This window comes from Mesocricetus auratus, unplaced genomic scaffold (genome assembly GCF_017639785.1).
Source record: "Mesocricetus auratus isolate SY011 unplaced genomic scaffold, BCM_Maur_2.0 Super-Scaffold_100044, whole genome shotgun sequence".
NCBI lineage: Eukaryota > Metazoa > Chordata > Mammalia > Rodentia > Cricetidae > Mesocricetus > Mesocricetus auratus.
The window spans coordinates 1,605,242-1,620,990 of NW_024429221.1; the positions used below are offsets into that span (position 1 = coordinate 1,605,242).

Consider the following 15,749-nt stretch of genomic DNA (forward strand, 5'->3'; position numbering starts at 1 on the left):
ATCTGACACAGATCTCTGCTGCCCTCTAGCCAGTGACCCAGCCATCCATACAGGTCCCAGCAGCTCAAGGTCTCTGCTGCATTTGTGCTGTTTGTGAAGGATGGGGTCGGTCCAGGAAAGAGGTATGTATGTTTCTATGGGAACAGGGCAGTCTGGGTTCAGTCCACTAATAAAATCACAGTGTGTTAGATATTGAGACTTCCCAGATTAAGAACTGACCCCCAAACACAGGCAAGAAACAAAAGGTTTTGTGTGATGTCCTGACATGAAGTAATTGTGATGTGACAAAGGTAATTTTTAAATTACTTAAAATTTTTTGAGAGAGAATCTCATGCAGGTCAGGCTGGCCTTAACCTCCAGCCGGGATTACAGACATGTGTTAACTTGATAGCATTTAAAAATTTAATTTTATGTAAGACAGAGTCTGTGTATGCAGCCTTGGAACTTGTCTCGGAACTCTCAATGTATCCAAGTCTGGAACTCTCAATGTATCCAAGTCTGACCTTGAAGTCACCGGAAAACTGCCTGCCTCCTCTTCCCAGTGTTGAGTTATCTGAGTAAGTCTTCAGTCTCAAAACTAAGTATTTTTCTAACCGTAAGAATGCTTTCTCTGTGGATCCCTCATATATTTATCGGCGTCCACCTGAGGCCTGCTTGGCATGCGTGCTGAGTTCCCTTTACAGTGGCGGCTTCCTCCCCTGCTGGCCATCGGTGAAGTGACTTCCTCCCCTGCTTGCCGTGGGTGAAGTGACTTCCCTCTGCATGGACAGGGAGCACGGTGGGTTACAGACTGTATGGCGCTGTCTCTCACACAGCAATGTGTGTAGTGCGTGGCAGTGTGGGCCACCTCCCTGAGCCGGAACCCTAGTGTCAACTGTCTTTAAGACGCCAGTGTCGGGAGACTACGTGTGCACTACATGCAAGATGCCAGGGCTGGAGACTACATGCAAATTACATGTAAGATGCTAGTGCCAGAGACTACATGTAAACTACATGTAAGATGCCAGGGCTGGGGATAACATGTAAATTACATATAAGATGCCAGTGCTGGAGACTACATGTAAACTACATGTGAGATGCCAGGGCCGTTGACTACATGTAAATTACATATAAGATGCCAGTGCTGGAGACTACATGTATATTCCATGTAAGACGCCAGTGCCGGAGACTACATGTAAACTACATGTAAGATGCCAGGGCTGGAGATAACATGTAAATTACACATAAGATGCCAGTGCTGGAGACTACATGTAAACTACATATAAGACGCCAGTGCCGTTGACTACATGTAAGATGCCAGGGCTGGAGACAACACGTAAGCTGCCTGTGAACCGGGACGGGGAAGACCGTGGGCCGTGGGGACTGCAGGCTGCCCGCTTGCTTTCTGCGCGGTCTGGGGCCCTGTCTTCGTGCCCGCCAAGCCCCGGGGCTCAGAGGCGCGCTCCCGGGGCTCAGAGGCGCGCTCCCTGGCCTCTCGGAGCCGCGCCGGCCCCCTCGCGAGGCGCAGTCCCGCGTGGGCTGCGGTCGCGGCCGGGCCCGGGCCCCGCCCCTCGGGGCGGCTCTGCGCATGCTCGGCGGTGCGGGCGGCAGAGCGGGCGGCGGCGACCTGGAGACCCCCGAGGGATGGAAGCGCCGGCGCCGGCGGAGGCGGCGGGATGCGAGGAGCTCGGTGGGTGTTTTGCGGGGGCTCGGCCCGGCCCCGGGACGCGGGGGGCGTCTCTCGCGTTCGCGGTCCAGGGTGCGGGCCTCCGCGGCGGCGGCGGCATCCGGGCTCCCGGTGTCTCGCGCGTCCGGCGGGGACGTCCCTGCGCGCGCACGAGCTCGGGGTGGCGGGGTGGCGGGGTTTGCAGACACCCCGGGCAGAGGCTGGTGGGTGGCGGGGTTTTCAGACACCCCGGGCAGAGGCTGGTGGGTCCTGGGACCCCGGCCGGGGTGAGCTCCTCCCGGGCCAGCGCCTCCAGGTGGTCCCTAGGCCCGGCCTGGCCCCGCAGGGCGCTGCGTCGTGTGTGTCGGCGCCAGTCTGCGGGTGTGTCCGTCTGTCTGTCTCTCCGCCCGCCAGTGCAGTGCGGGGAGTCGCCCGGTTTGTCCACGTCAAAGGGAGGCGGGGGCCTCTGCCACGGGTTTTTTCCAGGATGTCTAAAGGAAGTTGCCATTGTTTTCTTTGCTAAGCCTGGATCTCAACACTGGGCTTCTCCAGGTGAAGCCTCATTTGACTCTTTGCTCCCCCAACTGTTCTAACGTGGGGGGGGGTGCACGTCGGTGCCAGGGAGAACAGGACCAGGACGTACCCACCTGGGTGGTGACCCGCCTGCACTCTGCTTCCACGGTTTTGGAAGGCTTGCTTCTGTTTTGTTGCTGTCAGAGAGAGAGAAACAAGCCAGGGTTAGGATAAAATGATGCCCTCCCAGCTGCACACTGCGCTTGGGTATATTTCTAAGCCCATGCAGGGTGTTGACCCCGCAGAAAGAGGCTGAGTTAAACCATAACTGTAAAGTAATTTATAGGCAGGCATTCCTGTAATAACCTGCCAGCGCCTTGTAGTTATTTTCTATAATGCCACGACAATGGTGGAGACTGTCATTTGTAAAGTAACTTTTATTGAGAGCCGTCTGTTATCACTGGATCCCAAGATGGGAGACAGAGGCAGGAGACTCACTCATTGACTTCGATACCAGCCACAGAAACAAGAGAGTTCCTGCCTTGTGGGAGTGAGAATAGACTCCCCCAAATTATCCTCTGACAAGACACACACACACACACACACACACACACACACACACACACACACACACACACACGCACGCACGCACGCACGCACATACGCACGCACGCACGCACGTACGCACGCACGCACGCACACCCACCTGCCAGAGGACGTTCATTTCAGAATTTGTGATAGGGTGGATGCAGTTACTGTCTCTGTCCAAATGTCCAGTGAAAGGCCATGGGCATGTGGTTTAGCCATACAGTCATCTACTGCCCAGCTGTTAAACATGATATGGAAAAATGTTCATATATGTGTGTGTGTGTGTGTGTGTGTGTGTGTGTGTGTGTGTGTCTTAACTGGAAAAGCATGTTGGTTCCTTCCCTAGCCCTCTTTTTTTTGAATTTTGAGGTGGGGGTCTCACTGTGTAGCTTAGGGCACAGAAGACATCCCCCTTCCAAAAACAACCCCAAGCCCCAACCCCGTCAGGACGCCTGCCTTGGCTGTTGTGCTTAGTGGGCAGACACAGCCAGTGAAGAGCAGAGAGTTATATCAGTCAGTGACAGGGGCTGTGGAAGAAGAGCGGGGTAAGGGAGTTTGAAGTGAGGATGGGCTGAGCATTTACAGAGGCATGACTGAATTAGGGCTAGTTATCTGTTTATTTTTGAGACAGGCCTTCCTGTGTATCCCCAGCTGTCTTGGAACGGAGTGATCTGCCTGCCTCTGCCTCCTGAGCACAAGTGCCAGGGTCAGAGGGTGGGCCTTGCATGAGTTAGGTTTTAAAAGAACAACAGAATGCAGCTAGGCTGCTAAAGTATCTGTCTAGTGTGCCTTAAGCCCTCCCTGGTTTGATCCCTACATAAACTAGGTATAGAGGTACAGCACTCAGGAGGTAGAGGGAGGGGCATTAGAAGTTCAGGGTCATCCTCTGCCAGATAGCAAGTTTGAAGCCAGCCTAGTTTACAGGAGACCTTGTTTTGAAAAACAAGGCAGTCCTAAATCAAGCCTGCTTCTGCTGGTTTCCGTGTGAAGAATGGACCGAGGGGCAGAAGCAGAAGCTGGAGGACATTCCACACGTTTAGGAAAGACCAGCATGCTCTTCAGAGCTGTGTGGCGGCCCTGATGGAAAAGGAGAGGTGATTAGACTGTCACGTTAGGATGTAGACGCTTGGTTTCCCAAGATACTGGGTGAAGGCAGACAGGAAGGCTCCAAAGACCTGCATGTCTGAGGAATGAAGGTGCCTTGGATTGAGGGCTTCCAGAAGTTCTGTAATGTGTCCAGCCTTTTATGTTTCCCTTTCAAGGAAGGGGCTTTGTTTTCTCTCCCTTGTGTATGTCCTGGACTTAACAGCTCACTTCTGATGAGCAGCCTTTGGCCGGTGTAGTGATTCCCCACTTCAGAGTTAGGCTGTAAGAGGCCCTGTGCCTTCTCTCTGCTCTCTCATTGAAGGGAAGCCAGCTGCCATGCTGGGAAGATACTCAGGCAGCCCAAAGACAGCAATCCCTGGGGCACAGATTGGAGGCCACCTGACAGAAGTCACAGACCTTTTATTTATTTATACTTTTAATGAAGTAAAAAAAAATTGGTACCAACATTAGAAGTGACTCCCACATAAGAGGTGGCTTGTTTGATGGGTGAAGCCACGTGGGTTAGAAGAGGAGATGAGGAGTTTGGTTGAGAGCTTGTTCATGTGTCGAGTTACTGGGAGGTGAGGTCTAGGGAGAAAGCTTGGAAGTTGTCAGCAGGTAGGAAGCACTGAAGCTGTGGGGAGGATAGGGAAGGGAAGAGGAGGGGAAGGAGGAGGGAGGGAGAAAGAAAGAATGGATACAAACCTGCTCTGCCATTATGAGGCAGTGTTGGGATGGCAAGAAGAGTTTTTAGGAAGTGCTGTAACACTGTTACCTCTGTGTGTCCTGATGAGTGTTACATAATGTAAAAGGCGTTTTATCATTGGGCATCTGTGGGTAGCATTGTTGGAGATGAGGGTTCAGACTTCCTAGCTCAAAGGCTGGGCTTCAGAGGGAAGTGTTTTTAGGAAGTGCTGTAACACTGTTACCTCTGTGTGTCCTGATGAGTGTTACATAATGTAAAAGGCATTTTATCATTGGGCATCTGTGGGTAGCATTGTTGGAGATGAGGGTTCAGACTTCCTAGCTCAAAGGCTGGGTTTCATGTCACAAGTCACTGGGCATTTCCAGACCGTTTCTTACATACTGTTCTCTCAACCACAGGAGTAAAGTAGTCTTACTTCACAATCCAGATAGGGGTCCATAGGTTTAGGTGACAACGTTGTGCTAATTTTCATAAAGAAATCCTGTGTAGTTTGCCTTACTCTCATTGCCAACACATAAGTGCTTTCCTATAATAAGAGCAATATAACATCAGTAAATGTTGCAACACTTTCATAGAAAAAAGAGGATACAGATGGCTCTGTGGTCCATCTGTACCCTTGTTAGCTTATTCCCTCTTTGGAATATTTTCCTCTTCATTTCCTCCTTACTTTTTAAAACATTGCAGTGTAGGATGAATACACAGTTTCTCTCCTGATTCGCCGTAAGCTACGGCCACCCTTGTTTGTCTGAGACCTATAACCACGACGTGAAGTCAGGGTTGTATTTTATAGAGGGGCTGTGCCCTAGTGGGTAGAGTAAGTTGCTTATGTCTGTATACTTGGCAAGTTCCGAGACTTTATGCTTTGGCAGTAATCTTTATCAGTAGCTTGCCAGAAGTAGAATTACTGCATGAAAGTAATGAGTGCTGTAATACATATTGCTGAGTTTGTCAGTCTTAAGCTACAATTGGAGCTTAAGCTATTTTAGGATAGGCAGTCGAGGCTGCATGAGTCGGGGTGACGTGTGAGAGCATCCATGGTCTGCCTCATTCATGTTAGTGTGCATGGCACGTGGTACGTGTAAGGTGTATGTCTCTGAATCAGGTGAGTGTTTCTTATTCGTACATAAGTTATCCGCTTATGCCCCAGTTGTTTGAAATCCACTGCTTACTAGTATTTTATAAGGCATTATTTTATTTGTTTTATCACAGCTTTTATCAGAACTGTGTAATCTACTGCTTGGCCAAAAAAGTATATCAAAACACCAGCAAATAACAGTAAGCTACATTGAATGCTCATGTAATTTTAATTGCTTGATGTAGAGTATTCAGATGTTATTTCATGTGCTTTTAACTCCGTTAAATCTGTTGCCACGTTAGGTCTTTAGGTATCATGATTATTATTTCAGGATCGATTCACTGATTCATTGAGAGTGTGTGTGTGCCCATGCGTGTGCAGGCCAGGGTACAACTGTGGGACTCAGTTCTCTCCTTGTCCTGTGTAGGTCCCAGGGATCAGATTCAGGTCTTCAGGCTTGGTAGCAAGCACCCTTAGCTGCTGATCTGTCTCCCTGGGTCTCCTGAAGGGTGAATTTTGCATTAGTTTCTATTTCCGTTTCCCCTTAGCTAGTATAACGTCCTGTCTTGGCAAACTCAGTCTTTTTGGACAGTTTGCTCATCATGCTCATTATCAATTATTTTTTATTAAGTTAGCTCTAATTTCTTGTCAAATTAGCACTTTGAAATCCTAGCAAGGGGTGGCTCATGTACTGTGGAGTGGGACCCTTGCTTCGTGGCTGCTGTCTCATTTCATTGTCTATTGCTCTGGGACGTAGAAGTTGTGAGTTTCATTGTGTGTATGGTATAGCAGGCCCAGAGGCCTCTGGGTAAGACGTCGTCCAGCTGACTTCATTCCTCTGCTTCAAACTCTCTGAGGTTGGTCTCTGAGTATTTGCAGTGTGTACATCCCAGTAAAAACACCCTGGATTTCAGGTACTTAGTATGTAAAACAGGATGTAACACACCCTACTCTTTGTGTTGATTATCTGGTGAGGTGGCAGTGTGTTGGACTCATCAGATTAAACACGGTACACTATTAAATGTCTTGTCATCAGCAGGCAGAGGTTCAGGTCTGGTGTGTGCTGGGTGGTCTCTTGGCCAAAGCCAGTGTTTGCGCTAGACACCACAAGAAAACATCATTGCATTTTGTAGGGGGGGAGGGTCAAACACAAGCCATTATTATTGTATTTACATACTGTGTCCTGAAATTCAGAACAAAATAGTTTCTCATTGCATAGTGAGTGATTGATGGAGTTCTTGAGAGTTGTAAGTGACGGAGTTTGTTTGTGGCAGATCTCACTCGTAGAGGTTCTGGTTGAATGAGATATTAATGAACATTTTAGGTTGGAATTCTCAGCTGAGCTCTCCTCATGGTAGCATTTGAGTGTCTTTTAATTCTTTAGATTTGAGTTACTCTGTGTCCTAGACTAATACAATAATATAGACTAGACTAATATAGTCGGTTCTAGAATTTGACCCTTCACCTGTGTTTAGTTTAGTTAAAGGAAATGAATATTTCTTAGTATGCGGTGTTCCTCCAGTGATGAATTCTGAAACAAGGGAAAATTACGGAGTCCTTCCAGCTGCTTTTAGACATCGTTTAAGCCCAGAGGCCGGGCGTCATGCCACTGAGTTCTGCTTCACTGGAAGAGTCAAAGTAATACATACATGCAGACTCCTGAGTTTCTAAGCCGTTAAGTACTCTTCTCTCAGGTTCAACTTTTATAAATTAATTCCCCTAAATCTTGCTATGAGAAAGTCAGAGGAGTGTCCTGGAATAATTAACTTTTATTAAGATCCCCAAGTATTAGGGATAAGAAAATGGATTGGAAGCAAAGAAATGGAGCAAAGGATTTTTTTCCCCCCGGTAAGTCATGGATAATGTTTTCTGGACTCTTAGAACACTGAGAATGATTTTAGAACCAGGGAAAAGAGGAACAACCTAAGATAGGAGGGAGGGAGCCCCCAGCTGACCTGTGAGAGTCAAGGAAACGTTGTGATGCTGGCTTGAAAGTCAACCATAATTTACAAAACTACTATTTACAGTCGTTTGGTACTTGTAGGTTAGATTCCCAGGTTTTATCTAAAAAAGTTACTGAAAGCAAATTCCCCATCTGTACAGTAAAAGCAAACTTCTCATTTAGAGTTGATACATTTTAAAAGTTGTGAGAGAACTTACCTTTTCCTTGACTTTTCATGGCCGCTGTGATCTCTCCAGCAGCCTGCTTCAAATAATAGCTGGTTATGGTTTTGAAATGTTGGAAGTGATAGCTGTCTTTATGGAGAACACAGTGAACTCTCTGCGGCCACAGCCCAGGGCAGAAGGAAATTAGAAAGTAGGCGTAACTGGTAGTTTGGATAGCTGAGCTAGTCAAAGTGAATGAAGTCAAGAGCCCACAGGGCAGTGGGGTGCACTGAGGCATTAAAACAGAGCTGATGAAAATCATAGGGATGGCTGATGGGGTTCACTCACTTCCCCAGAAGTCATCTGTTGAACCAATATCTCAGGAAGTTTCTTATTCGAGATGGGACCTGCTGTAGAAGTCAGGGGACTGATATCCTCACAGATGGGGGACTTAGGCAGAAGTCATCTGTTGAACCAGTATCTCAGGAAGTTTCTGATTCCAGATGGGACCTGCTGTGGAAGGCAGGGGACTGGTATCCTCACAGATGGGGCACTAAGTATGATATGGCACAGAGGACAGAGACCTGGGGCAGAGCCTCCCCAGGCCCTGAGAGGAATCCACCCTCCCTACACTTACATTTCAGGCTTCACTTCTGTTGTCCTGTTTTGTTATGCTATTCTCAGGAACCTGCAGTGATGGTTTTGTGGGGGGAAACAGTGACATTGCTTTGTATGGAGCATAACAGGAAAGGAATCAGATCTGCTAAGAAAGGATACATATAACTGATTCTAATATGTTTCTGGGGTAATTATGAGATGGTGTCGCAGTAGACCTACCATGGAGAAACAATTAGCTGTCCCCTGGTGAGCTTTCACTCTATTCAGGTCTAGCCTGTAAATTTTTTGGTACTAGAGGCTAAGAAACAAGGCAACCCTACCAAGTAACCCGTGGAGAATAAACGTGGAGGATGACAGAGGCAGAACAACCACCCAAAGACACAGGCGGTGCTGTCTGGATTATTATAAAAGTCCTCATGAGTTTAGATGGATGACGGGAATTTGGAAGTGGCCATAGCTTGGCTGCTTTTAGCCTCTCTGTTAATTATATCACTTCAGGAGGAATGATGTAAGTAAGCATAGACTTTTAAAGTACCTCCCAGTATTGGAAAACCAGGGCCTCATTAAAAATCCATCGGCTGTACTCCAGGTGGAGCTAGACTGGACTGTCTGAGCTAACCTATGAATGCCATCAGTTCCAAGCCTGTGACTTTAGTAAGGAACAAAAGTAAATGATTTGTGGAACAGTGCAGGGAGACCAAGGGTACTACCAGCACAAAGACATGAGAAGCAGAGAAGGGAAACCTGTTTATCAAGTTGCAGATGTGGAGAGTGGACGGGGGACAGCGTGGAGTGGTCAGGGGACAGCGTGGAGAGTGGACAGGGGACAGCGTGGAGTGGACAGGGGCACAGCGTGGAGTGGACAGGGGAAGTATCAGGATATGTGAAGGGTGGGAGTAGAGACCTAGGAAGAAACATTGGAAACCACCTTCAGTGTGAACTTCTTAAAGTGCCAAGAGTCTGGACAGAGAGATCTGGTCTTCAAGTTAGTAAGCAGTGCAGGGCCTGAGGCCAGGAAATTAATTTTATTATTAGTAGGGGCAGCCTTGGCAAAGACTGCTTGTAGAGGAGAGCTCGCCAGAGCAGAGGAGAGGAGAGGCTCCCCACACCGGATGGTGAAGGGAGAGGAAGGGAGAGAAAACTGGGGGCCCTGCAGAGATAGTAATTCACCCAGAAGACATGCTGCTTCCTCCTCAGCCTCATCCAAGGCACAAGCTGAGCTTCATGCTTTAGGATCCTCGTATGTGAGGTGCCTTAGGAACAGGGGATGCAAAGCAGAGAAGAAAGTACAGGTAGTGAAATAAAAGAGTGATGTGTCCTTAAAAAGAGAGAAATTGAAGCAAGAATAACATCAAAAGGGTCAGAGAGGAAGGCGCTGAAGGGAAGGATGGGCGAGGGGAGCCAACGTGCATGCAGTTGGCGTGCCTAAGGAAGGGAGAGCATTTGAACCTGCGGGTATTCAGAATTATAATCCAAGGTACATTTTTAGAAATAATAGCAGAAGCAGTGTGTCGAGAAGACCCATTCAGTTCCCAGAGAAATGGCCTCAGGATGACCAGGTCAAGACACCCATAATAAAGTATTTGGGCCTTAAAGACACAGGTAGAGCAGAATCAAGATGGTGCCGGCAGCCATGGCAGCCTGAGAGTCAGCTAGAGAGCACCCTTGCGAAGGGCGGGCGAGAGAGTGCTGCTTGTGCCTGGCGGGCGACATGACTAGGATCATCAAGAAACAGATCCTGTGATATCCTTGACCCCTCTGGCTCCTGCAGGCCTTCCTCCCCTTGTTCAGCAGGATTCCTGAGCTCAGGTTAATGTTTGGCTGTGGGTCTCTGCATCTGCTTCCATAAGTTACTGGATGAAGGCTCTCTGATGACAGTTGAGGTGGTCACCGATCTGATCACAGGAGAGGGCCAGTTCAGGCTGCTGTACCCACTATTGCTAGGAGTCTAGCTGGGATCATCCTTGTAGATTTGTGGGAGTTTCCCCTGTGTCAGGTTTCTACCTGACCCCAGAAATGTCCCCCTTTTCTTTCAGTACACTCTTCCCCTCCATTCACCCCCTGACCTGGTCCCTCAGGTTCCCATCCCCACCTGACCCCATCCCACCCAGGAGATTTCTTCTATTTCCCCTTCCCAGGGAGCTCCAAGCTTCCCTCATTGAACCCTTCTTGTTACCCAGCCTCTCTGGGTCTGTGGATTGTAGCATGGTCATCCTTTACTTTACAGCCAATATCCACTTGTGAGTGAGTGCATACCATGTTTGTCTTTCTGGTCTGGGTTACCTCACTCAGGATGGTGTTTTTTAGTTCCATCCATTTCCCTTCAAATTTCATGATGTCTTTGTTTTTAACACCATAATCATACTCCATTGTGTAAATGTATCACATTTTCTTTATCCATTCTTCAGTTGAGGGGCATTTAGGTTGTTTCCAGGATCTGGCTATTATGAATAAAGCTGCTATGAACATACATGAGCAAGCTTCCTTGTGGTATGATTGAACATCTTGTATGAAAACCCATAGAAACAACTAACTTAGCTCACAGGAATTCACAAAGTCTGAACCAACAACCAGAGAGCCTGCATGTGACCGACCTAGGCACATACATACATACATACATACATACATACATACATACATACATACATATCTCAGTTGTGTAGCTTGGTCTACTTGTGGGACTCCTTACAATGGAATCAGGGGCTGTCCCTAATCGTTTGTGTGGCTCGTGGAAACCTATTCTTCATACTTGCCTTGCCCAGCCTTAATACGAGGGAAGGTGTTTAGTCTTACTGCAACTTGATAGTCCATGCTTTGTTGATACCCATGGGATGCCTGCCCCTTTCTGACAGAAGCAGAGGAGGAGAGAGGTGCAGAATGGGAGGGAGGGGAATGGAAGGAAAGGGGGGAGAGGAAACTGTAGTTGAGTTGTAAAACAAACAAATAAATAAATTTAAATTTAAGTTTAGAGAAACACAGATCCTGGACACTGAAACACCGCGACCCAGTCCAGACTTAGCTGGGCCCAGGTGCACTGGGCAGCACAAAGCTAACACCAAGGCCCCGTGCCTGGCTGGGTGTGCTGGGAAGTAGTAAGTAGATGGTGGGGTGATGGGAGGGAAATGACGGGCAGGTAGGCGGTCTGTGCATGAAGTGAGTTGGGACGGGAGACGTGAAGGCGGTTGCTGGTTTTGCTCCTTGGGAAAAGATGAATGACACTGCCCATCCATAGAGCCAGTGACAAACACAAGTGCTAGTGCCTGTGCCTCTTCCCTGTATGAGTCACTGCATCCCAGAACTGCATCCTAGCTCACCAAGAAGCGCAGTGTAGCAGGAGCCGAAAGCCTCAAACTAGACCGGTGACTCATTGCAGTGAAGATTTGCAAGTAAAGATGTGTAGTCTGCAGGGTATACCTTGTGACTAATGGTGGCACACTACAGCCTCCACGATGAGATTTAAGAAAAAATATTTTTAGTTTTAATTTTTTTTGCAGAGGAGGTTGCAAAGGCAGAGGGTGGCTATGAAAGGATGGGGAGATGGGTGGTTTTGGGGTGCATGATGTGAAATCCACAAAGAATCAATAAGGCGTTAAAAAAGAAAAAAGATACAGGCAGATCATTAGACTCTCTAGGACAAACAAATCACTTAATGATCGAAAACATGAGTCTGGCATTGTAATACCAGAAGCTATAGAAAGGCAAGCCAAGCAGGAGCTGAGGCTTTTATACCCAGCCCTTTAGATAGCTGGGTCATGGGAAGCATTAGGCAAGCGCAGAGACAGCAGACGCCGGCAAGAGCCAATGAGGACACGGGAAATGAGCACCTTGCTGCTGGTGGAAATGTGAGTTGGTGCAGCTGTTGCGGAAATGCCACAGATTTTCCTAAAACAGACAAAAAACTAAAGTAAAAACGGCCACATGACGTGGCTACGCTATTCCTGTGTCGAGTCCCGAAAGATTTAATCATCCTTTGGTGGAGATACGGTATCCACAACAGCTAGGAAATGGAGCCAGCACTGATGTCCATCAGTAGATGAACGAATTACAAACAAACAAACAAACAAACCCACACAACAGAATTTTATGCAGCTTTAAGAAAGATACAGTCATGACAAATTGTAGAAAAATGTGATATCGGAAATTATGTTATGTGAAAGAGACTCCAAAAGAGTGTACGCTTTTGCCCATATGTGGATCTTAAATCTTATTTTTTATATATGTACAAGTATTTTGGGGACAGTAGTAGAGGCCATGGAACTTTAGAAAGGGCACCGTGAGAGGGGAGACTGAGGTCTTAAGGAAGGGCTGGGGAGGGCATGAAGGAGGGTGGCGGGGAGCAGAGGAGAGGCTAAATTTTGAGTGAAGAATGGATCCTCAGAGAATAATGTATTGGTGAGTTTTCCTGAATAATCTGCTAGGACCCTGTCCTCACAGCGAGAGAGTCTCCGGCACATCCGGGTCTCACGGCCTTACTCGGAAACTTTGGGGTGGAGCATGTCAGTTTGTTAGCAAGCCCTGCAGGGCCTTTCTGAGACATTCTACTTGGTATAAACTTCTGGATGACTGAGGAAACTGTCAGAGAACTGTAGTGACTGCCGTGTTGACCGTAGGTCTAAATCTGAGGTGCAGATGAAGACATAATGGGAAGAGCATTTACAAAAAACAGCGCAGTTGAAAACAGAGCATGAGATGTCAGCAGGAGAAGGGCTGCAAATCATCGTGGCAGGGGTAACGTGATGGCAGTCGGAGCATGGCTTCAGGTGGCTCTGCCCTGGTGGGAGCATGTGTGAGCTGCTTGCCTGTTTCTTAGTGTTCCAGGAAGTAGAGACGGGGCAGACAGCAGGCCGAGCTGTGAACCCCAAGAACCTGCCCTGCCTGTCTAGGCGCTGCTTCTAAAAGTCCGCGGCCTCCCTGATCCAGGGGGATCCAGTGTCTCCTGCTGGCCACACAGGCACTGCACTCACTCTTTCCCAGACCACATGCAGATGCACAGAATCTTAAAACCCCTAGATAGTAAAAAGTTAAGGAGAAGAGGAGGACTAAGGACACCCTAAAAGACAGTGACCGAGGTGACCAGCAGAGCAGTCCAGGACAATCGAGTCTGCGGCCGTGCCCTGGACCTCCTGTCCCGAAACAGCTCAGAGGAGTTAATTAATTGGTGCAGCTGGGAAAGTGAGAACTCTAGTATGGAATTTCAAGACCTTTCTAGTTCTTCGGAAGGATGTTGCCATAGGGTAAACTGAGGTCACGTCATGGAAGCGAGTCTGCATTTGAGAGGGAAAAAGCAACTGCAGCAATGGTGGAAATCAGAAAACGTCTGCAAAGAATGCACAAGTGTTAGTACTTAGGTTGTTACTGCAAATTTAAACCTGAAATTATTCTAAAATGAAGAGTTTGAAGAGCAAGGTTGATCATTTCTAGCTATAAGTACTCCATCCCCCGGTATGTCAGATTACTGCGAGTTGGTAGATTAAAGTGTTTACCTTTAAAATCTCTGTACTTCAGATTTTTTTGTTTGTTGTTTTTAGAGACAGAGTTTTGTTTTGTTTTTCAAGACAGGGTTTCTCTGTGTAACAGTTCTAGGCTGCCTTGGAACTCACTTTGTAGACCAGACTGGCTTTGAACTCACAGAGATCCCCCTGCCTCTGTCTCCCCAGTGCTGGGATTAAAGGCTCATGCCACCACACTATGTTTTGTATTTCATTCTTAATTAACTCAGATTTAGTGATTGACATTGCAGTAAGAGGACAGTGAGGAACAGTCACATGAAGTTGTTAGAAAGAAGAGAACATTTTGATACTATAATTTTTAACATTGCAGTGGTTGTAATTTGAAGTGCTTAAAAACATGATTGTTTACCTATTAAGTGTGATTTGACTCTGACCAGATATGGAAAATGCATTTGATTATTTCTTCACATTTCTCATCCTGTAAACTTCATGTGGATAAAACAAGAAGTGCTTTCTATATTAGTTAAGCTTTTTCTTCTACACTGTGTATAATCCAATAGAACATCCAGAAAGTAAGTCTGGTTTTTCCTTTGTGACAATATCAAGACTCAGGGGCTAAGGTGAACTACTCAGCTTCAGTGAATACATAGTGTGTGTGGTGTGTGTGTGTGTGTGTGTGTGTGTGTGTGTGTGTGTGCAGAGTGTAGGCATGCTTGAAAGTGTGTATAGTGTGTAATGTGCAGTGTTGGAATGCTTGCATATATGGGTGTGCACATGCATGTGTGTGCTCAGTGTATTCATGCTTGCACTGTGTAGGTGCACATTTACCTGTGTGTGTGTGTGTAGCGTGCAGAGTGTAGGAGTGTGTGTGTGTGTGTGTGTGTGTGTGTGTGTGTTGTGTAGGTCTGAAGTTGATCTTGAGTATCTTCATAGGTTGTTCTCTACTTTATTGGGATAGCATCTTTCACTGAATTCAGAGTTTATGGTATCTTGCTAGTCTGGTTAGCCATTCAGCTTGTTGTATATCTCTCCCTGGTGCAGATGTTACAGGCAGATACCATGGCTGCCTGGCTTCTTTGTGAGTGCCAGGGATGAGAACTCGGGCCCTTAAACGTGTGGGTCAATTGTTTTATCCAGTGAGTCTTCTCGTCTCTGTAGCCTGATACTTCTATCATTTAAAAAGTTACAGCCTTACCTCAGCTTCACAAGCAGGGTTACAGGACTGTTCCCTTTTTGTAGATATGGACGTGATGAGGCCGTTAATAAATGAGCAGGACTTCGATGGGACTTCGGACGAGGAGCAGGAACAGATGCTCCTGCCTGTGCAGAAGCACTACCAGCTCGACGGGCAGCACGGGATTTCGTGAGTGTCGTGGGTCGCCTGTTGGAAGAATGGCTTCTCCAAGGGGAAGAGCTGTGGGAGTGGGGAGTGGCTTGTGCAGGATTAGGAGACAAGCTCCTGGCAGAGTGTGTTAGAAACCCTGTTTTGGGGTCTCGTCATCATTGAATTCTTGCTTTAGAAGTGATTTAGTGATTAAGCACAGTCACCTGAAATTTGATCAGGTATAAACTAAAAAAAAGAAAAAAAATTGCGGAAGGAAGTGGGGATAGGGTGGGAGGCTGGGGGGATGGTGAGGGGTGCAGGAGGAGGGGAGGGGGAGGGAACTGGGGTTGACATGTGGAGCAAGCTCTTTTCTAAAAAAATGTAATAAAAAACCACTGAATAACTCTAGGCAGTTATTTTTTGTTTCACAAGTTTGAAGTTTGTGCTTCTCTTAATTTCAGTTTGTTTCTTCTTGGTCAAGGAAAAATCCTCCAGTCACCTCCTAGAAAGTCATGGATGCTCATGAGGGAACTCATGATAATACAAGTGGTTATTTTACCTGAGGAGAGTGTTAAAACTTGTATAAATAATTTTTCTTTTATAACTTCCCTTTAGGGTGACAGTCATAGATCAAATAT

General features: G+C 47.2%; 1 protein-coding gene across 2 annotated transcripts in view; it reads left to right on the forward strand.

The window, feature by feature from the left end:
- Nucleotides 1-1,555: 1,555 nt before the first annotated feature.
- The window catches only part of Slc36a4 (solute carrier family 36 member 4), a 34,937-nt gene continuing 20,743 nt past the window's right edge, over nucleotides 1,556-15,749 (forward strand). For both annotated transcript variants that reach the window (XM_005084038.4, XM_005084039.4), the window contains exons 1-2: nucleotides 1,556-1,669; nucleotides 15,027-15,150. In XM_005084038.4, coding sequence (XP_005084095.1) covers nucleotides 1,624-1,669; nucleotides 15,027-15,150 — 170 coding nt within the window. In that variant the 5' untranslated portion in view covers nucleotides 1,556-1,623. The remainder of the gene's footprint in view (nucleotides 1,670-15,026; nucleotides 15,151-15,749) is intronic.